Source organism: Uranotaenia lowii, chromosome 2 (assembly GCF_029784155.1).
Source record: "Uranotaenia lowii strain MFRU-FL chromosome 2, ASM2978415v1, whole genome shotgun sequence".
NCBI lineage: Eukaryota > Metazoa > Arthropoda > Insecta > Diptera > Culicidae > Uranotaenia > Uranotaenia lowii.
This window is the reverse complement of record NC_073692.1, coordinates 157,272,855-157,295,183: the sequence shown is the minus strand read 5'-3', so window position 1 is coordinate 157,295,183 and position 22,329 is coordinate 157,272,855. Positions and strand designations below refer to the sequence as shown.

General features: G+C 38.3%; 3 protein-coding genes and 1 long non-coding RNA gene across 5 annotated transcripts in view; all 4 read right to left on the bottom strand.

Annotated features, from left to right (window-relative positions):
- The window catches only part of LOC129743930 (uncharacterized), a 178,861-nt gene extending 171,868 nt beyond the window's left edge, over nucleotides 1-6,993 (bottom strand). Inside the window, exon 1 of one of the 2 annotated variants that reach the window (XM_055736169.1) lies at nucleotides 6,768-6,993. The gene's annotated coding sequence lies outside the window, so the exon portion shown is untranslated. Of the gene's footprint in view, nucleotides 1-243; nucleotides 476-6,767 lie in introns of those variants that run through there. The other variant, XM_055736168.1, reaches the window with a different exon arrangement.
- Nucleotides 6,994-8,119: 1,126 nt separating this feature from the next.
- LOC129749823 (uncharacterized) lies at nucleotides 8,120-9,100 on the bottom strand. Its single transcript, XR_008738179.1, has 4 exons — nucleotides 8,950-9,100; nucleotides 8,670-8,881; nucleotides 8,479-8,612; nucleotides 8,120-8,380 (listed from the first exon to the last, which is right to left on the bottom strand). It is a non-coding gene; the product is annotated as an uncharacterized LOC129749823 (long non-coding RNA).
- A 1,576-nt stretch (nucleotides 9,101-10,676) lies between these two features.
- On the bottom strand, nucleotides 10,677-13,054 carry LOC129745357 (prolactin regulatory element-binding protein). Its single transcript, XM_055738382.1, has 3 exons — nucleotides 12,581-13,054; nucleotides 11,385-12,501; nucleotides 10,677-11,320 (listed from the first exon to the last, which is right to left on the bottom strand). Exons 1-3 carry the CDS (start codon nucleotides 12,719-12,721, stop codon nucleotides 11,235-11,237), a joined length of 1,344 nt encoding a protein of 447 aa, XP_055594357.1. The 5' UTR covers nucleotides 12,722-13,054; the 3' UTR covers nucleotides 10,677-11,234.
- A 3,467-nt stretch (nucleotides 13,055-16,521) lies between these two features.
- Nucleotides 16,522-20,337, bottom strand: LOC129747037 (venom dipeptidyl peptidase 4). Its single transcript, XM_055741051.1, has 7 exons — nucleotides 20,271-20,337; nucleotides 19,808-20,136; nucleotides 19,557-19,687; nucleotides 19,296-19,489; nucleotides 16,984-18,345; nucleotides 16,715-16,926; nucleotides 16,522-16,657 (listed from the first exon to the last, which is right to left on the bottom strand). Exons 2-7 carry the CDS (start codon nucleotides 20,063-20,065, stop codon nucleotides 16,565-16,567), a joined length of 2,250 nt encoding a protein of 749 aa, XP_055597026.1. The 5' UTR covers nucleotides 20,066-20,136; nucleotides 20,271-20,337; the 3' UTR covers nucleotides 16,522-16,564.
- Between the last annotated feature and the right edge of the window lie 1,992 nt (nucleotides 20,338-22,329).

Here is a 22,329-nt window from a genome sequence, read left to right as displayed (position 1 = left end):
GCTATAGAAGTTTTACGAAAATTTGACTTTTTTGACCGTAATATTTCGCATATGACCCAACGCATTTTGCAAAAATTGATAAAGAGATTCTCGAAAAATTGAGCAAACATGTATCTCAAAACTATCAATTTAGCATATGAATTTTCTAAGTCACTTAGTCACACTTCAGAACAGCTCTATTGAACAGAATTATAAATTTCCGAAATATGAACTTAACCGTTTGTTGAACTAGTTACGACTTACCTGAAATTTCTTGTTTCTCAAAAAAAAACCACCAGAATATCCAAGCAATTTGTATCACTTTTTACCAGCAACAGGCAAACAACAAACAGAAAACGAGCAAAAATAAAACTGCGCACAGATGGTCTCCGAACAACGATGGCTCAACGAACGCAAGAATAATAATCCGGATGCGTTGCTCCCTTCGAAGCTACAAGGGGGAACCGAATGTCGCGAGTTTTGAATTGGAACTGGCTAGTGATGTATATGCAACCGGGAAGAAGCAACGCGTTAGTAATTAAACTTTTTACTTCTTTGGCTGGCTGGAAGCAAAAAGAGAGAGCCCTTGTCTGGCCGATGGCTTCTTTCTATGACATTTTGCAGAGTTTCCAGAGCAATGTGCAACGCACTCTTTTCTTTTTACAAAATTGAGCGCTAACGATGGAAACGTTCGTTGGGGCTGATCGTTTAACACGTGAAACGTGTTTAGCGATCTCCTATGGGGGTTTGAATAAAAATGCGCGCCTTTCATACAGGGATGTATTCTTCATTGATTCTTCGAGACTGAAGAGTTTAGTGCCTTCGAAGGTTTGGCTGAGATTTTAATATCTATAAAATTGGAATGCATACACTCCATCTGTTTCAAATATGGGATATTAACATTAAACATACCGACACTTTGTATATACCTATTCATACCGCGAGCGGTCAAATGACGGTTTACACTGTTTTCGCTAAAACTTTCACCGATTTCTTTAAAATTTATAGTTTTGAAAAGCCTATAATGTGACTCAAATATGTTTCTCACACAGTTTTCAGCTACAATCAATTATTTCAAAGTTATTTTAAGTCCAAGAATTTTTTTATGAAAAAACATGCTTCAGGAAAATTGCTATAAATCAGTTATTTAGTGCTCGAAAAAAAATTCACTTAGTGCCTGAGAAAGCTGAAGTTAGAAGCTATATGCTGCACATACGAAAATTTTTATCAAATTTTTTTTAAGGTCATGCCCACAAAAAATGTAAAAAAGTTGTGTAAAACCCGTACTTTTCAATCATTCAACCGAAAAAGCTGTTCCTGTTACAGTAGAAAAATTTCAAAAAATGAATTGGAAAGTTGACGTGATTTGTCACATTTTGGCATCTTTAGATTTTGTAAAATACGAAATACATAATTTATGACGAATTTTCAGAGGTAGCTGTTTTTCGAACTTTTTATCAATTCGGATTTTAGATACAATTCCTTCACCTAAATTCAGCTTTGCACTGGATTTTGAGTATGTTATCGTGAGGTTTAGGCAAAAAAAATATATGCAAAAGAAAGCTAATTTCATACCGGTTCTAGTGGTGTAACTGCATTGGCGGTGCGATGCTTGACAAAAATATAATAAATATATTTCTGAAAGTAAAACCAGAAAATTTGAGCGAATGCTCGTTTGTTTTTTCGTTTCCTTTCACCCCTCTTCGTGTGCAAAATAGCTTTGAGATATTACCACCCACTGCGCCCGTCTACCAAGCAAGAATTTGTGCTGACTTCTCAATATTCAGAAACTACTTTACTTTTCTATTTATCATATTTTTGCTAAGCATTGCACCGCCAATGCAGTTACGCCACTAGAACCGGTATGAAATTAGCTTTCTTTTGCATATAGTTTTATTGCCTAAACCTTACGTTAAAATACTCAAAATCCAGTGCAAAGCTGAGCTTAGGTGTAGGAATTGTCCCAGAAAATCCAAATTGATAAAAAGTTCGAAAAACAGCTACCTTTGAAAATTCGTCATAAATTATGTATTTCGTATTTTACAAAATCTAAAGATGACAAAATGTGACAAATTACGTTAACTTTCCAATTCATTTTTTGAAATTTTTCTACTGTAACAGGAACAGCTTTTTCGGTTGATTGATTGAAAAGTACGGGTTTTACACAACTTTTTTACATTTTTTGTGGGCATGACCTTAAAAAAAATTTGATAAAAATTTCCGTATGTGCAGCATATAGCTTCTAACTTCAGCTTTCTCAGGCACTAAGTGATTTTTTTTCGAGCACTAAATAACTGATTTATAGCAATTTTCCTGAAGCATGTTTTTTCATAAAAAATTTCTTGGACTTAAAATAACTTTGAAATAATTGATTGTAGCTGAAAACTGTGTGAGAAACATATTTGAGTCACACTATAGGCTTTTCAAAACTATAAATTTTAAAGAAATCGGTTGAGAAACAAGAAAGTTTTAGCGAAAACAGTGTAAACCGTCATTTGACCGCTCGCGGTATGAATAGGTATACCACATGCGTTATTCAAAAACCACAACACTTAGAAAAAATTTAAAAACGCAAAAATACTTGCATTTTGAAAATAAAAATAGTCCTGTCGTTAATTTGGCGAAAAAAAAATTATATAAGGCGTAATCATCCTTCAAAGTTTCAAAACCGTCATTTGACCGCCTCCGGTACGTTTAGTGTTAAAGAACAAAAACGTTTTCTGATATTAAAAATAAATTTAAAGAATCGAATTGAGATCCAATGATTTGAAATCTAATCCTCTCCAAATTATGGCTAATTTTTTAAGCACAGCGTTAATTAACTAGTACTTTATCAAGACGCTGCTTGTTCCAGCTTTCGTTGCACGATAGTGGGCAATGAAAGAGTTATCTACTTCATAAATGTGGGTGAAAGGAATACGTTGAGATTCAACAAATCGAATGATCGGTGGGTCCACTCTAGTGTACTATAGAGAGCCTTAAACTTTGATTCAATGAGTTGAGTTGAGTTGAGTTGGGACACTTTATTCAGGCGCATCCAAATAAAAAAAATCTGCGACCCATAATAAATTCATAAAATCTTCAATATTGCATCATTACTTTTTTATGGATGCTCCCTAAAGCCCAGACAAACATTTTTTAATCAGATCTTAATGTCTATTTGACAATCCTCGCTTAATCAATATCTCTCTTGGTTTCTCAACCGATTTGTACGAAATTTATTATTTTGAAAACCTCGTAATTTAACTCAAAATATGTTTCTTAGACAATATTCAGCAACATTGTTAGAAAAAAAAACTTGCTTTGGAAAGAAAACTAAAGATCAGTTACCAAATAACTACTTAGTGCTTAAGAAAACAGAAGCCACCTAAGCTATATGTTGCGCACCTGGATATACATTTTAAGATCATGACCACAAAAAAGGTAAAAAGTGGTAAAAAAACGTACCTTTCAATCAATAAATTATCAAAATTGTTTCAGTCGTAGTACAAAAGTTTTGAAAAGTGGATTGCAAAGCTGACGTAATTTGACACATTTTGGTTTCTTTAAATTCTCAAAATACGAAACACAGAATTTTTGAGGTAGCTATTTATCGAACTTTTTGTCAACTTGCATCTTCTCAGATTTTCTAACATCAAAATCTATTTTTGACTGGATTATACTGCCGTTGGAAGCATAATTGTCACATGTTACAAAAAGGCAAAGCGAGAAAAACGCAATCAAAGTTTCACAAAAACAATTTGCTGTTATTGCACAGTTTCACAATTTTTGTTGACTCCAATGCCGTGGATCTCTGAAGTGTGCTCCTATCAAATGAGCCTCGATCAAATTTTTCCAAAATGAACTGTTTTTTCAATGAAAATCGTTTTGTGACATTTATGCCGCGAAATTCTATGAATAGTCGAAAAATGGACGCATATTTGTCACACCACGAACATTTTCCCAGTAGATGTTTGATTTGGAATTTCGTGTGTGGCTTTTGTGTTTTATTCGTGAATGGAAGCTTAAATTGAAAAAAATATGTCTGAATCGGATTATTTGAAAGCGTACATTATCTGGTGACAAACATGAAGTCTTAAACGGGTTCGATCAATAAAACGGCACGGAGGAGCAATTTGCGGCAGCTCACTCAATTAGGAAGCAACATTTCTTCAACTAATTGTCAGCTGCCGTGCTGAAAATGTCGCAACCACGAGAGAAGCGATACCAGAAGAGGACAATCAATCTGTTTGAAGTGAATATGGTCCTGGGACAAGTTCCGGACGAAGTAACTCTGGCGGAATAGTTCGTAAACATTAAAAACAGACATCACCGGTATTTTGCGAAGTGCGTCAAAATCAAAAACTCAAAGCAAAACAAAAAAAATGGTCTGCTAAAACCACCGACAATCACAAATGGCCATTCCGGCCAATTGTGGACTACAGTTACACGGCGCCGGAAGAGTAATAATTTGACTAATGCAGTGAAGTGGGTACGTTTACATGCACTCTTCCAAGCGCCAGCAACGAACCCGAAGCAGTTTGCAGAGTTTTTCCTGCACATGCTGGGATGTCGCGAAAACAGTGACCCGCCCCCTTTTTATATCTTCGCGATCCCTTCCCGACTATCAAGAACACGTATGCCAAGTTTGGTGAAATTCTATTAAGACGTTCCAAAGTTATAACATGGTCATTTCTTAAGTGTGACAAATATGCGTCCAATCGTCTCAGTGTGACAGTTATGCGTCCATTTGTCCCAGTGTGACAAATTGACTTTGAATTTTTCTCGAAATTTCTAGAATAAACTTTATGTTTTGACAAAGAATTTCAATAATACGTATCAAATTATGACGATTGGCATCAAAAAGTGAAAAACGTAGAAATGTCACATGTGACAATGATGCGTCCAACGGCAGTATAAGTGAATTAACGCAAAATTTTTGCAAAAAAAACCAGAAAAGTAATTTCAAACCGATTCTAGTAATTGATAAAATATGATAAACATGCTCAAAGAAAATCCAGAAACAAATTAACACAAAGTTCGAAAAACAGCTACCTTTAAAAATACGCAAATATTCTAGCTTTCATTTTTTGAGAATCTCGATGCCAAAATATTTTAAATCATGATCTTAGAAAAATTTAACGTAAGGGTGGATAAAAATCGGATTCTACTACCTCCATCGTGGCAGATTTACGTTTCAAAGCGAGAAACTGTCTCCAAGACTGAAAAACCGAGCCTTGCAGCACTTTTCACAGTTATCAACATTCTTACAAATTTTGTACGAGTCCATAAAGAACTTTATAACGATTTTCAGCCATCTTAATGGAGGTGCAAACATTTTGAAAATTAGTTTACAAAATCAGGTCAAAACAGAATTGTGCACGGAAAAAAAGTCAAATTTACCGCGAAGCGAGGTGATTTTTTTTCACCCATCTTTCTCGGTAAATTTAACTTTTTTTTTTCATTAATTTCATATCTCTGGAGGATGACGTGGAAAATACCTCGAAGCTCCGTGTGCCAACCTGAAACAAAAGCAAAGTATTAATGGCGAGAACCAGCACAACTAAATGATATCTGAGAAAACACTTACTGTGAGGTGAGTTTACACTCAAAAAGGTATATAAGTTCCCAACAAACATTTTTGCTGATTAAAAACGCCAATTCTCTGATTGTATGCTGTTTTGAGGTGCTGGTTGCTGTTTCAGCTTTCTGGCTGAAGAAAGAAATATTTCAGCGCTGTTTCAGCGTATAAGGAAGTTTTATTTCAGCCAATAGAAAGTAGGGGAAAATTGGCTGAAGAATAACTCGTTCAGCCTTTGTCCAACCATTTTTGACACCTTCAAATTTGACAGCCGTCAGCTGTATAAGGGTAGCTCCGAAAGCGTCTTTCAGCAATATCAAACTTTTTGTTATTCATGTCATGACGAATCAAAATAATTATCTTTTGAATCATCTAATGATTCGGAATTTCTCATTTGGCATGATAAAATGGCCTTGCCGGGAAATTTACATTTTATTCTCATAGCAATTTTAATTTCTTCATTTGAAATTGACCTTGGTTGAGAAATATTTCGGTCGCTTAAGAGCGACAGTTTTCTGTTCCTTCGCAGAATGCATGGTTGGTTCTGCTTTCTGCGGCATGAGACTAACAAGTCGTAGGTTCAAAGTTCGAGACGAGTTCAAATGAAGAAAAAATAACACGTGAGGGGAAAAGTAGCTGGCAAACATCGGACATACATCGGTCAACATTCTTTTTGTGTTTTTTTTTGTTGCTCCGTCAATTGACGTTTCATGTGGTTTCATGTCATCTTTGCTGATTAATTTCTCCAGATCTCGATGTTTAAGGGCTGAACAGCAGCTTCTCTCTAAATTTGGGTTGCCTTCTTTCAGCAAGATAGCTGATTTAAAATTAGAACTAAACAATGTTTCAGCGGTTGTTCAGCAAAAAATGTTTGTTGGGTTACCTTTTCGGCTTCCTCGAGCATTCACATTACTATCTCGGTGAATTTTACCTTTTTATTATTTTCCGTGTCAGTGAAAAGAACGCTTTTGTTCGTTGAAAAAATCCAACTTTTTGTCATTTAAATATTTTTTTAAAGTTCATTTAAAAGATGTGGCCCTCGATTCCCCACTCTCCCCTACACCTGGCACCTCATAAAAATGGCATGATGGTATTATGACAAAGATGATCAGTAGTATTTATTTACAATTTATTGTAATTGTAATTTTATTGAGTAACGATAGCCTTCTATGGTACTACATAAGGTTTTATATCGATTGTGGATATTTTAGTTCTGGTTCTAACTTACCATAAAAAATCCAGTTCCAATTAACGAAATTCACTTTCCGGAATCCGAAAAAACCAAAAAAAATCACTAGTTTAAAAAAAAAACACGGCACAACTGGATACTAAACCACTTTACCGGACGAATTTGTTTATGCGAGAATCGTGAACTTAAATTCGAAACAACACAGGAAATCAGGATCGACGGGATGGACGCGGATTTCGAAGAAGCACGAAAAGTTTTTCTGTTACCGAAAAAGTGAGTTTAAAATTGAAAATGGCTTGTTGCGGTGAGTCGGTGAGTGCTGATTTTTTGTTTGATGTTTTGTTTTGTGAGAAGTGTTGCCAATTATTTAATTGATTGAATGAACAATTTTTTTGAAAAAAAATTGTGTTATCTGAGATAAAGAAAAGTTTAGATTTTTAAATACATAGTTTAAGATTTTGTTTGGTTCAATGTTATTTGAATTGATAAAAATATTGTCAAAAATGAGCTGGCCCTATTCTTAAGAACGTAAAGTATGAGAAAATCGGATAAAATGAACAGTCTGAGCCAAATTCACACCTAACATGAATTCCGTAAAACAACAACAAAAATACGTAACTATGAATCTATTAAATTATTGTTAATTATGTCAGAGTTTTGTTATTTAATAATAGAATAACAAAACTCTGGCATTGCTCGATCGGAAGATAGCGAAAGAGAAAGAATTTCAATAAATTTATTCGACTTCATTCAGCAAAACTCCGTAGTTTTCCTATTAGAATAAAAAATTCTAGCATTGCAAATTCAAGAAAATCTGCTTATCTGGCCACTCTTTAAGTGAGAGAAAATCTAGCGTAACATTTAAAAAGGGCGAAACTAGCAGTTAGCTCGAAACGAGAAAAACGCGTTTGAAAATTCGGAACACCTATTCAAATCCTATTTATAAAATCGACCACTTTTTGTTCAAGAAAATCAAGAAATGTGCATAATATTCTCTTATTGTTCGATGGTTATCAAGAACTTTAACTTTTTTCACGTAATTTCAGAGATTTTCGAGTTTTCGATTTCAGTTACGCCTGCAAGTTTCGCCCAATTGATCGGCCGTTTTTGTTTTGGTTTTGAAGTTACGCCCACGCTGGGCCATATTGAACCATGAATGCTTGAAAAATAACCATAATGGAAGTTTTGTGGATCAAGTCGTTTTATGAGTTTTCAGCGAAAACTCATAAAATGAGATTCCACCGAGAACTTGGATTATGGTTATTTTTTAACCGTTTGTTAAAACTGGAAAACGGTTATAAATTAACCGTTTTCCTACAAAATTAAAAAGGGTTCGTTCTATTGCAGCTAAAATGGAAGATTTCCGAATGTTATATTAAAAACCGAAGGACTAATAGAGTTATACCGTTTTAATTAACGTGAATAGTATTTAATTATTATAAATTATAATTTTTGTTTTCTTCAATTCATAGTGCCAAGTTGCGTGCCTGAATGAAATTGAAACTTTTATGTAATCGTTCCAGAGTCCAGAAGGCTCGATAACATGCTGGGTCTGTTTAGTATAGAGCTCGGTTACAGTTCCTTGAAGCCCGAGCCATTGGAGCACCATACTCATGAAACTATTTCTATCACAATTCCATGCATAGATCAATCTGAAACCAAACGAAAAATAAACTGTTTGCTTCACATGCATTATGTTACTCAGGTCTCAGATTCTAAAATCTTCTTCCAATCTGTGCTAAAATCTTACCCGTATGTGCGTGCATCTTTCCTGTAAATTTTGATGAACAATCTTCCGGATAAACATATCATTTGTAGGACTGCGCAAGCGAATGTGTTCTTTACACGTCACGGTACGTTCGTTTATAGTTTTGAACATTTCTTCTGGAATTTTCAAAGAACTTTTTAAAATTTCGTTTTAAAATCAAATAAAGTTTTTACCTGATCAGCCGTCCGGAAGGTTATTAAAATCAAAAAGTGACAAATCGCTGATTGCGGATATTGCTGCAGAAAGATCATACTTGACATTGTTCTCGTAGATCAGCTCATCCAGTAAATAGTTTCTCAGGAAGCAGCTTCCTCCGAAAAGTTGAGCCGTATCCGATAGTTTCCCCATTCGCCCAGAACCGTTCATAGGATTGTAATCATCCATACTGAAAATACGAATCGTAAATATTGCGAATGAAAGAAGCACAACAATATAAAAAAAACAACAATTTACCTGCTCATGGTGATCGGGTTGAAAATTTTATTGGCACCGAAAAATTATTGAGCTAGAGGAAAAACAATGGCGGAACGCTAACCTAAAACAAACTTATCTTTTCTGTTGATGCTGGAATTTTCAACCATTATTTTGGTTTTCAAAAAGTACTTTAAAAATGCTTAAAATTCAATAGTTCATTCTGGTTAAAAATCAACAATTATCGAAGTTTTCGAGAGAAAGCCAAAAAACGGTTGAAAAATACTCGAAAATGGTTATAAAAAAATGAGCGTGCCCATTCATCCTACACGCAAAAACTAATTAGGCCGTTTTGTCACACACGGTCAACTCAGTTACGCCTTTTGGCTCTACACGAATAGAAAAATTCACTCCATTTTGAATAGGCGTAACTTCACGTTCCAACGAAAATGCATCAACAGGAAGTTTCACCCAATTGAATTTTATCAATTTTTTGAAAGTTTTAAGTAATTTTAAGATGAAACCACGTTTGATAGGTAAAGTGCAACCGCGTGCATCCGGAATGACCGTTAACTCGATTTGTTTACATTTGGCAGTTTCGCCCTTTTGAAATGTTACGCTAGAAATGCACTCTTTTTTATTAACAAAAATTGAGTTCCTTGTGTTCGGTTGTGATGCGGCTCATTCATAAGTTCCGGATTTTCCTGCAAATAATGCAATTCAAGGTAACATTCCTGGAAATAAATGACTAAAATAAATGTAGATATCCTAAAAAATGTGGATAGCTTAATGGCGTTTATGAAAAAAATATGAAATCTATCTTTATTTTCCAGGTAATTAAGGGTTTCTGAGGTTTCTGATGTCTTCAGTAAAAGCGCTCGGTAACTCAAATTAGTGAGGGGTTCATACACCGGCCAAGCTTTTGTCAAGGTAAATTTTCTGAAAATGTATTGTTATATTTGAAAACCTGTTCATATGATTTGAAAGAAAATTTCTGCTCTTTGAATTCTGATATCTGAATCGGCACCTAGTATTATCAATTTTAAACTGCCTTTACAATCTGACTCTGATATCTGAAATCTACATGTGTTTGTTGAATCCAAAGCATTACTTTAAATTTGAAAGCTTTAATAGAATTTGGAATCAGATCAAAAGCCTTTCAATCACATAGCGCTGATGTGGTCTAGTGGATAGACTGGCGCGAGTCTGGTAACCCAGGCGTACTGGGTTCGATTCCCGGTATCGGCAAGAAAAACTTTTGGGTTCGAATCCCATAAGTTGCTGACAGGTGAGATGCTTGGGGAGTAAGTAGAGGCCAGTCTCGAACCCACCCTTGTCCTTCCTCCAACTGGTATCAGGAGGGGTTGGTCTAACCAACGTCTCATGATCGCTTACTATTCTACGCTGCCTACTCTAAACTTTAAAATTTCCTTCTCCAAACTATCTCTAATTTTCATTTCCAGCGTCAGCTCCCCGAGCTATTTAAACGCCGCAAAAAAAAAAAGATCAAAAGCCTTTCAATCAGAAAGTTCAAATTCGAAATCTGAATGTGATTTCGAGATCCGAATGTTGAATCTCTATAAGCAAACGTTTGATGGATCAAAATTGTAAATTAGTACCGTTTTGTATTATAATTTTTTATCTGGAGATTTTGAATCCGTATTTTTGGATAAAATTATCTTAAGGATTCGTCGAGTAGACAAATTAAAAGATCAACTAACAGGGAAATTCCAAAATTAAACTAACTAAGCCGAGTGTTTTCTTCATATATTTGATATATTTTTAACTATGATGGGGGTACTTTTTTGTTGTTTTTAGCATAACAAACTAGGCTGACAGATTTACAATAAATTATTAACTTCTTTCACCTTAAGCTATTTTGTAGTCACTACGTCACGTGTGTCAGTGTTTTTATAAATTTGGGCTATTGATTTACCATTTTGATCGATAGATCTGCAGTGAGAGGACAGCGTTGATATTTATTTTTGCAGGATTGTATTCTCTCAACACCTTATTTTGAAGTTATTTTTGGGTAAAATGCTGAAAACTCACATTACTGAGAAGCCTATAGGCAACAAAGATAAGAAAGAGAATTTTTAACGATTGATTGCAGTGAAGGCATTCGTTTCTGATCGATAGCAAATTTTGTTCTTTTGAAGATAACTAGTTAAACTTTTGAACAGGTTTCGATGCAGAGGAATTGAATTTATATTTTTGCAACGAGTCGAGTGCCTTATTGCTGAAATTTCGGGCTCCAAACTGCCAATGAACTGTACACGTTTCTAACACTCACAAAGTTATGATACATTTATAGAAACAACTTAAAATCACAGTCCGATGTATGAGCAGAAACAAAATGTGATGCACAGTATGAGAATAATTGCGAAAATTGCTACCCACGCCGGGAGAGAATCTGCAATAGGAGAATGACATGGTTAGAAGTTACTGTAATGAAAGACATTTTTTGGAATACCCACGTCTGAATTGAAAACTGTGAATGCACACCCGATTGTCCACCGAAATGGAGAGGACAGCTGCCTCCGTATCAGCAGTAACGGCCGGGCCATCGAAATTGGTAACTGGTAGGAACTCCAGTCCGGTGACGAACATCGCATGAGCATTGGGAATGTGCATCACTTGTTGCAAGCTGAAGGCTATGTATATCGAGACAGAACCACTGAACATGGTTCCGATGGCCACGAATCGGCCATCGTCTCGTACGGCTAATGCTGCCAATGCCTCATCGATTTCTACCACCCGAGTCAACCGACCCACTTCCGGATCCCACTGTTGAAGGTATCCCCTGGTTTTACCGGATCTTGTAAGGGGATTGGCCAAGGTGAACAAACGATGCTTATCCTTTTGACCTTCTATCACTCCGTAGCGACATCGCTTCAGTAAATATTTGCCACCTTCTGGAGGATCCCACACAAGTTTCTTGGATTCTTTGGCCGGATTGACGGGCCATATCATCCCGAGGCCATCCTTGGCTATCGAAACGATATGCTTGCTATCGGGACTGAAACATAAATCATCGATTTCATTGGTATGCGCCAAAATGGCCGTAATCAGTGTCATTTTGGGGAAATGCCAAAGCCGTAAATGTCCATCGGTTCCTCCAGTGGCCATCACCTTTCCGTTGGAACTGATTCGAACAACTCGCTGTAGTGGTTCATTTTCAGTAAAATCTGTCTGAACTGAATCGCCGGTTTTTATCTCGAACCTAATGCGTTTCCTTTGCCGATCGTCTTTTCCATCGCCTTTCAATTTCTTATCCGCGGATTGTTCTGAATCCTTTGGATGATTGACCTGTCCATTGGCCTGTGGTTGTTGAGATGGTGCCGCTTTCCTCTTCCTTAAACTGTCCAGTGTTTCAGATGTTTTCCCGGCCCCAATAGTTTCCCCATCTGCACCGGAAGTTATAATCGGATTGACCAGATACATTTGGCAGTGATTTTCCTGACCAGCGAGAAGTAGTGACCGCTTTTCATCGTTTTTTATCGCACAGTTCATGACCACCGTTGGACCCGTTTCGTGCCGGATTATTTCTTCGGCCACATATTTCTCGCCATTGTGGTAAATCTCGTAGATTTCCTTCAAAAGAAAATTCAAAGATTTATTGTTCAGACTTCATAGAGATACTAGAGTAATTAATGCTTATCTCTCTACTTACAAACCCATTAGCGACTCCAGTTTTTGAGGCTCCGCCGCCCCCTGCCACCAGGACATGTCTGCTGGTCAGCATTTCAATGGCATATAGTGGGAAATTGACCCGGGCCAGCAGCCCATCATTCGGTTTCCTAGTCGGGGCCATCTAAGTTGTTCAACAACCTCTGGTATTCCGTAATGTTGAACTCTCACTGCACAAAGAAAAACTCTTGCCTTTTCGACTTTCCCCCCGAAACCCGTGATACCCAACTATTGCTGCTGCTATTCCTTAATTGAATTACTAATCACATCAGCCAGCCACCGCCGATCGATAGTGGGTTGTTTAATTATTAAACTGCGATTGTTGATGGGTGGCTAGCCTAGTTTATTTCCACAAAATATCGAAGCATTCCACTTGATTTTTATAAAAATACACTTTCGCTTCAGCAATCCACGTATTTTCTGACGTTTTTTATCGGGCGCCTCTGCTTCCACGTATTATCTGTCATTTGTCCGGGTTTTCGTAACGCCTGCACGCTAAAACAGAAGTGTAGGCTATTTTTTTGGGTATTAATCGTTGGTAAAGTTTGCTCTTAGAAAATTAATTTTTAAATTAAAATATTATCGTAGAATGTTGAGAACTTATTCATTATCAGAAACGCTATATGAAACACAATTATTTTTTCTTAAAATGAAAAAAAAAATCAAAATGACAATTTTTCGAAAAGTTATGGATAGTAGGCGTAGAACAAGTTATGAGATCTAAACTTAGTAATCCGTGCCTAGTTAATAATAGATAGAATGAATCATTCCATTGTCACACGTTAACTCAATCACACGTGTATTTCAATTGGTTATGGGCCCAGGTACCCAATCCGGAAGTCAGTAATTTTCTTTGGTCACATCAAGACGAAGCATGAACGCTCAATGCACTGAACGAACACTGCAAGCGTAAAGGACACATCAAGTCCAAGGAGATGGTCCTCGACAGCGGTCTTCAAAAAATAAAGCACCCGCCGGAAGCGGTACGATCGGAGCAGGAAGCGTTCGTTACTTTGCCCCCCATTTAGAAGCTGCGTGGAAGGGACAATTACACGTCGGGGGCGTTTGCGATGCGGATGGTTTTGATCCGCGAGCGTAGCTGGTCTGCTGTGGAAGAAGGTGGTGATGGCGTGCCGGAAGATTTGGAGCTGCAACATCCGCCTGAGCCTAGAAAGCTACAATTTCAACTTGGTGCATGATGCGGTCAGTGTCGAGGACGCGTGGACGAAATTGAAAACTGCCTTCTGGGATAACAAGGAAGATAGGATTGCTGAGAAAAGATGAGACAGTCGGCAGCAGCACGGACGGTGCTCTGTATAGCAAAATTAATCGAATGAAATTAAGTGAATCGAAGGAGGGTGGCCAAAAACGAGAAACTGTGCTACAATTACGAGAAACCGGGACATTTTGCCATCAAGTGTCCACTCAAGAGGACGAAAGAAAGCAAACACAAGGGATTTGCATCATTTTTGCCATCGGGGACGTCAAAGCGGATGAATGGTATCTGGGTTCCGGAGCCACCATTCAAATGGCTCGCGCGGATTAACCATTTGTTGATACGGTTGCATCGAGTACGATGTTGATACAGCAAATAACGGTAACAAGAAAGCTGTCGCCAAGGGAGCGGTTTGCATGGAAACTTGCGAGGGACGAGTTGATGTTGCCAACGTGTTAAAAATTCCTGATCTAGCAACCAACTTTTCATGTCCAAGAAGTTAGAAATCTGGGCCGACAGCAGCGAGCTAGTCATCACCCGAACCGAAGAAGGTGGTCTGTATCGAGTTAGTCGGCCGCAGAAAGCATTTTTGGCAATTAGCATCGAACTTTGGCACAGTTGATAGGCCATTTGAATGAGAGCAGTGTTGTGCAGCACTTGGGCAGTGGAAAAGAGAGATCTGTACTACTTGGTGGTAGAAACTGGAATACTTTATTTACTATCCTAACATCCTATTTATAGGAAAGCCATCCCTATGGTTACATATCTGATTGTTTATTCATTATGTGTATGTTGTTATTTGTCCCATCGATTGCTTCGATTGGACAAATCTCAACACTCCTCCTCAACATACACACTCGCAGTCTGCTTACTGCCTCCGGCGGCTCCTCTTGATGGGGCTTCTCCTCTTCAACGCACGCACCGGACCTCATTCGTAGCATTCATTGCACGACGCTTTCGCCCCTGTTGCAGCTCGATGATCTTCCATGGCACCAGTTGTTCGACGACCTTCCCGGGATCTGGCCTGACGACCTCCCAATAGCTCTGGCCCGACCTTCCATGGCTCTGGTCTCAGCGCTCTTCCTGTGTCTCGAAGCTTTCTCCTTCGCCTCGACACCTTTCCTAATGCCTGCGCCTCCCAGTGGTTCCAGCCCGACGACCTCCACTTGGCATTCCGGTCCGATGACCTTCCATTGTTGAGATTTATCCAATCGAAGCAATCGATGGGACAAATAACAACAAGCAGCATGAAGAAACTGAAGCGAATGGTCAACGGGAAGCCGGCACGATTTTCGTTTCCGAGCAGCGAATCAAGAATCACGGAGCTGTTGGTGTTGGTACACTTCAACTCCTTGTTTTGCATCGTTTGTCGACGATGTGAGCAAGAAGGTCGTCGTCTATTCTCTCGAGCGCAAGGACCGGGTGCTTGAGGCTTTCAAGAAGTTCAAGGCTAATGCTGAACGGCAAAGCGGCAAGAAGTTGAAGATCCTGCGTACCGACAACGGGACGAAGTACGCAAACCGAGGCTTCCGAAAGATTCTTGAGTGCAAGGGTATCCGGCATCAAACGACTTGTCCATACACGCCACAGCAAAACGGCACCGTGCTGGCTGAACGATGCGAAGCTTGGTAAGGAGTACTGGGCAGAAGCAGTCGCGACGACCGCTTATCTCATCAATCGAAGTCCGATGAGGTGTTTGGACAACAAGACGCCGGATGAGGCGTGGTCTGGCAAGATATTCAAACTTCGTCACTTGACAATGTTTGAGTGACGACGACGACACACATTCCAAAAGCGAAGCGCAGGAAGTTTGACCCCAAGCAAAAGAACGGCATTTTTGTTGGTTATTGTGAAGATACCAAAGGCTATCGTGTGTATGACCCCGATCGTAACAAGTTCCAGATCAGCCGAGATGATTTTGGCTGATGACGAGGCGAACGCACGCGCAGCGTTGTGATGTCTTCTTTCTTGGAAATCCTTCGAACCAAGGCCTTCTGTTCGACGTGGAACCTAACGGGACGATAAAAGAAAAAAGTAATCAACGAATCACGACAAATTGTATACGAAAACTCGAAGGTACAAATTGTATACGAAAACTCGAAGGTATAATGAGCGATTTTCACATCAAACAAAAATTCTTTTCACACTCGGACCAACAGAGAAACTGGAATCATTTCCTTCTGTAAACACGCAGACGAACTGAAAGGCAGCATTTTACCATTTGAATTGTTTGTGGTCAAAAGCCATGATCCATGTTCCAATACCGAGGAGGAAAAAGTTCGTACCAAAATCAATCGAAGGCATTTTCTTTTGCTATGCCGAACATTCTACACCCTCATAGATCAATTCCGGTTTGTGCGATGACCTTCTTAGCTTCGTCGAGTATGGCAATCGACCCGATGGCGATCGATACAAGCAATGCGATTAAGGAAAGGTGGCAGTAGGAATTGACCAGGCATGCACCAGGTAAGCCAACCGTTTAGAAAATATGCAACTGGAAAGGCGGATAAACGATCTTGCCTACGACAGGCCAAACTTCCTAGCTTACAAGAATACTCACGCTACACTACGACAGCAATAATGGATTTCGTTCGGGGCGATCATGTGTGGACCACATTCCAACGTGAAGAATATAACTGGAACAAATCAACGAATTTCAGAACTCTGAGGGGCAATTGTGATTTTAGGAAATCTATTTTTCATTCAATGTTAATTATAAAGATGTATTATTTCAATTGAAAAAAATGAACATTACAAATCGAAACATTCGTTCCAGAAATGGTCCATGGTATGATACAAGTGCCGTTGGACTCCGGTCAACCCGTGGGCTTCATCTGGATAGCTCTGGAAAAAAAAAATCCAATAATTTTTTACCATGTAACATAATATTTAACAACAAACCATCTGTTCGAACTCCACATCTTCATCGACCAAGGCTCGCACGAAAACCATCGAATTTTGATAGTGCACATTGTCATCGGCGTTGCCGTGGATCAGCAGGAACATGTGATTCTTCATTCCGTCAACGTATCGGCTAACATCGCTCCGGTTGTACCCCACCTGGTTGTCCTCCACCGTTGGCATTCCCATGAAACGCTCGGTGTAGATGGAGTCTGAAAAGTTTAAGATGGTGGAACGGTGGACAAAAAATTATTTGAAAGAATTTTTACCGTAGAACATCCACGAGGTCACTGGCGCTACAGAGATACCACATTTGAACACCGTTTCGGCGTCTTTCTCCAGTGCGAGTGATGTGACGTAGCCTCCGTAGCTCCAGCCCCAGATGCCGGTCCGATCGCGATCGATGAAGCTGTAGTGATCCTGCAGGTATTTGGTAACGGCAATCTGGTCCTCGATTTCGACCGTTCCCAAAGCGTTGTTCATGGTGAACAAGAATTCATAACCCTGGTTAGCCGTTCCACGGCCGTCGATCTGGCAGTAGATGATCTTCTTGGTGGTCGTTAGGTAGTCTCCGAAGCCAACGGTGAAGGTGTCAATAACCCGGGCCGAGTTTGGACCTCCGTAGACTTGCACAATCATGGGGTACTTTTCCTGATTGTTTTCCGGATTCTCGAAATCGATCTCGGGTGGCAGGTAGAATCGAACCGATGCGTGGAATCCTCCTGTTACTGGGACCTTCAAAAATCGCACTTGAGTTTTCTTGTACTCATCGAGTCGTGCTCGTAGAGCTCTGTTGTCTTCCCAGGTATCAATCAACTGCAAGTCATTAGTTCTGTAGAGACGAGTGTAACTAGGAGTAGGACCAGAACACGATCCAGCGAAATACTCAAAGTTGGAGCTGAAACTTGCACTTGCGTAGGAACAGGGGGTATCATTGGTTAAAGTATCTTTGAGCAGGTCGCAGGTCAAACAATCAGCATTAGCATAGACATGGCGTTCTTGAGGAGCGTCTGCCGAAACTGCTGTGTAGTAAATGATACCTTTGGCTTCGTCGTAGCCAATGATACTTGTGACCGTTACCTGCTCCTTAACGAATCTGGGTAAAGACAAAAATCCATTAAACTCCCAAATCGTACGCCAACCATTGAAATTGGCTAGGAAGTGACAACGGCTTCCTGAATCTGTACACCTGAAAGTCGAAATATCACACCAACCGGATGGTTCATTAATTTGGATCATCTCTCTACAAGCACCAGTTCCGACATTGCACCCTTGATAGCTGGCCACATTCTGGCGCCGGTTCATCCACATGGCACCCAAATTCGTACCAATCCAGTTAACGCTCGTCAGAATGTGATCTTCTCCGACAACGTCAACCGGTGCGGCCAAGTCCTTCCAAACCCTGGGGTTGACCGTAAGGTCCATGACCCGGAGGCTAACTAATGGATTAGTGCTGTTGGCCTTGGGATAACGCAACAGATATTCCTCCGGATACTGGAAACTGTCATCGCCCGGATTGCCGTAGATCGGGTAGGAAATCTGAGGCACCTCGCGGTCATCGAAACTAGCAATCGCTACGTGGCTACCATCATTCGAGAACCAGAGCGTGGCATCCGTTCCGAAAACTTCCTCTGGAAAAAATTTTAAACAAAAAAAAGTATTAACACTTTGCGGGCCAAATATCTCGTTTTTTCGCTTGCGGTTATTGTGCTACTCTAATAAGCATACCTTCAAATGTGTGAATTTTTATTGAAAGTTATCAAATTTTGGATTTGTTTTTCTCGAGTTTGAAAAAAAAAACCTATCGGTCCATTTGCAATTTCTCAGATTATCATGCATTTAAATTCAACTTTGCACTAGATGTTGAGTATATGGGCAATAAATTTATATTCATCAGAAAGCAAATGTCATACTGATTCTAGTGCTGTAATTACATTAGCGCTGCAAAAATGCAAATATGTGCTAAATTACGTCAACTATCTTCGTCAATGTCTACGATCCCGAATCTGAATTTATTTTATGAATTCTTTATTCTGAATCCTATCCTGAATTTGAATTCTGAAAATGGATTCCAAAACTGGATTCTGATTCAGAATGTGGATTCATAAACTGAATTTTGAATGTGATTTCTGATCCCAGAATACAGTATTTAGAAATAGGAGTTCAGAATTCTGAGTTCTAAATTTGAACCTTTTTGAAAATAAATTTGTAATAAAATTTTTTATATAGCTTATCAAACTCCAAGAAAACAAACTTTTCATTTGTGTGTTGCCTAAAAAAATGAGAATTTTATCATTTTGAAAATATGAAACAAATTAGAATTAAATAAACAATGTTTTTCCGGATTTTTCTACGTGAATAGCACATTTGAGGTTAAATTTTAAAAAGTTGTATAAAAGCTTTTAAACTCATAATATTCATCACAATTAATCATCACTTCCGTCGGCTAATTCTGCATCTCAATTTTTTTTAATTCAACACTCAAGATTTCAAATTATATTTAGATCAGATTCGGAATTCAGATCCAGACCTCTGATTCTCAGATTAAAAATTCAGAGTTGAGATTAAGAGTTCGACTAACCTTCATAAACCCAATCCGGCACTCCGTTGTAGATGATTCCCGGAATACCGTCAGTGGTTAGCGCCACCTCCTGGCTGGAGGTCAAACTGGATTTGTAGTATACGTTGTTATCCTTGATGTAGGCCAGAGATTGATGGTTGGGCGCCAGAACACAGATGGACACATCCTGTCCATCAGCAATCGTGTACGTATTGCTGTTAAAGATTTTGATGAAATTCAGACAAATGTGGCTGTTTTTTTTTTTTTGTTAGTTAAAGTTACCCTGTGCTGATATCCAAAAGCGTATACTTTGAAAGCGTCGAATGCCGGAACACCGTTTTGACATCATAACGAATCAAGGCCCAGGTGAAGTCCGGCTTCAAGAACTGAACGCTAGCCCCGCGATATGCGCTCTGAAATTAGTTGAGTAGATAAACACTAACTTTCTGTCATCAATTTGGATTGCCTCATCGAGGTTCGATCTTATGACCTTTAATCTGTCAAAAGTAGCACCCTGTCGGTTACTAACTTACCAAAGTGCTTTCCGCTAGTAGAACAGTCTCAGTATCTGTTGCCACATCGTATTTTACGTAGTCACCCACCCTGTACAAAAGTTCACTGCCTGATAACCAGCTGGCTCCGAAGCCTCTCTGCCCGAAGGTATTCGGAACAACATCTTCAAGCTTGAAACCCTTCAGTTCTTCATCGGCTAGGGCTTTGGCTGGGGCGGCTAAACTCTGATGAGATGCCACCAGGATAACCCCCAGAACCGTGACCAGCAGCAGGTTCATTTTCGTGTTTTGGAGTTATGTAAGCCGATTACGTGAACCCCAGAAGTGATGCTGATTAGTTCTGCAATACTCTGAAAAACGACTCTTTAGTGGTCTTGTACCTTATTGTAATGTGGAAAGAATATTTCAGAATTTGTCGATTTTTGAATAAGTTGTGTCTTGTAATTCTTCCTTAACTTATGGAAAAAACTAAATGAAATTTTACCGATAATGTTGTCGTGGGCCGATACGCGCTGAAGGTTCGAATCGCGACTGAAGATTGGTACCATTCCTTTGAATGAGTATCTAACCGGGATGGAGATGGTAAATGTACAATCTTATCTGCCGATTGGGAACAATAACAATTTGCCAAGCCTATGAGCAATGCGATGGCTTATTCACAGGGCTTATCATTCCATTCAATTCAGTCGATTGAAAAATCAGTTCTTGTCCACTAAGTTCCCAAAATTCAGCAAAAAAAAAATCTATCGTTAATTTTTGAGCCTATCCAAATACTGCCTTTTTACATATTGATCCTACTGATTATGAGGGTGGAAGAAAACATGACTATGTGAATTTGAAAAACGATCATGAAGCAAACAATTTCTATAAACCTGTTCATTCGATTTTAAACAGAAAAGTGAAGATAAGCATTTTGAATAACGACCCTAAAATGGAGCTATTTTAAGGTCTAAACTTAACGAAACCGATTCCTAGTGGCTCCAGAGAATCGTATCAGGAGCCACTTTTGTTGCAAGAAGTCATAAAAATATTTTTTTTGAAGAAGAACACTTCTGGAAGTCAACTACATAATGGGGTAAAGCTTTTTCAACCCCGTTGGATACGATATCACCACTGCGCAAATTTTGTGGAGTAGAACATACCTGAATCGTCTAAAAATAGGAAAGGTACAAGTCACAATAAAAAGGTATAATAATAATGTGTAACTTTTTCAGTAAATTCAGTAAATAAAACCCAAGCAACCAAATGTCTCGTTAAACACTCAGGTTTAACAAAGCTTAATCAGTTCAACCAATTAGCTGAAGTTCGTTTTACAAAGCCCAAAATTTAAGTTCTCATTCATTATTGTTGTTGGTATACCGACTACATAAAATAAAATTGCTTTTTAATCGGTTAGGTTTAGTATTTGTTCAGGATAATTAAGATTTCCCACACAGAAGTGGGATAAGACTTTATAAACACTCAGTACATAAAATGATCTTTAACATTGTCTTTAGAATCATTTATACATTTATCTCATGAAACTGTGTACAACAATGTACAGCTCTGTTTAGTCTGTTCATTTTATTGAATTTTGTGAAAAATTAGAGATTCCTATGTCATTGATAGACTTTGTATGATAATTTAAAATGTCAATTTAGATTCTCGGTCAGGGCGAGTTTTTTCAAGCAATTCACTTGCTCCCAACTTTGTGGACAATAATTACTTTTGAGCCGAAGAAAAAATTCTTCAAATGGTTTGATCTTTAAACGGTGAGAAACGATGAGTATTTGGAATTTTTTTAAATATCAGAGTCTATTAGTTTTATTTTTCATAGCCAAATTAACAGAAGTTTGCGTCAAATTTTTTAAGGAAAATGGTTTTTTTTTGATTATCATCGTGGACCGACATCTGTTCATTGGAACTTTTCGCTTTTTGAAATGAGAAGCAGCATTACCATTTTTGAAAATTTTATATTTTTTTCGTGGCTGAGCTCCGCATCGAATAATTTTCAAATAGTTTTTTCACATAATAATAACTGTCTTCGAATTTTGAATAAGTTTGATCATACTTAGAAATAAGTAATTGCTGTTTCAAAAATGTGTCACAATGTATTTAAAAAATTACAATTTTTGTAGTTACACTTCATAAAATGTTCATCATGTTTACTTTCAGTCATCTTTATGGGAATCAGTAATATCTTAAATTGATTTGCGAATTAGTCGATGCAATAGGGATCACAATTAGAGAAACCAGCTAGCCTTATTATGGCTATAATTTTCATTAATTGGACAGCTTTATTACACGATGATGCCAATAAATGCCTCTTAGATTGAAATACGAATTTCCTTAAGAAATATAGAGGATCATAGAAGGTTTAGAAAAACCCCACAAGATCATACCATTTTCCAAAGTGAATCCTGACTCAAGAAACAGTTTTAGCTTTATTGTGGTTAGCACAACTTCGTAAGAGCTATAGCATTAGCAAAAGCGCATTCTATATATCACCAGAAGTCTAATAAGGCTATTTGGCTCTGTTCTAGAAACGTCATCATAAAAATAAT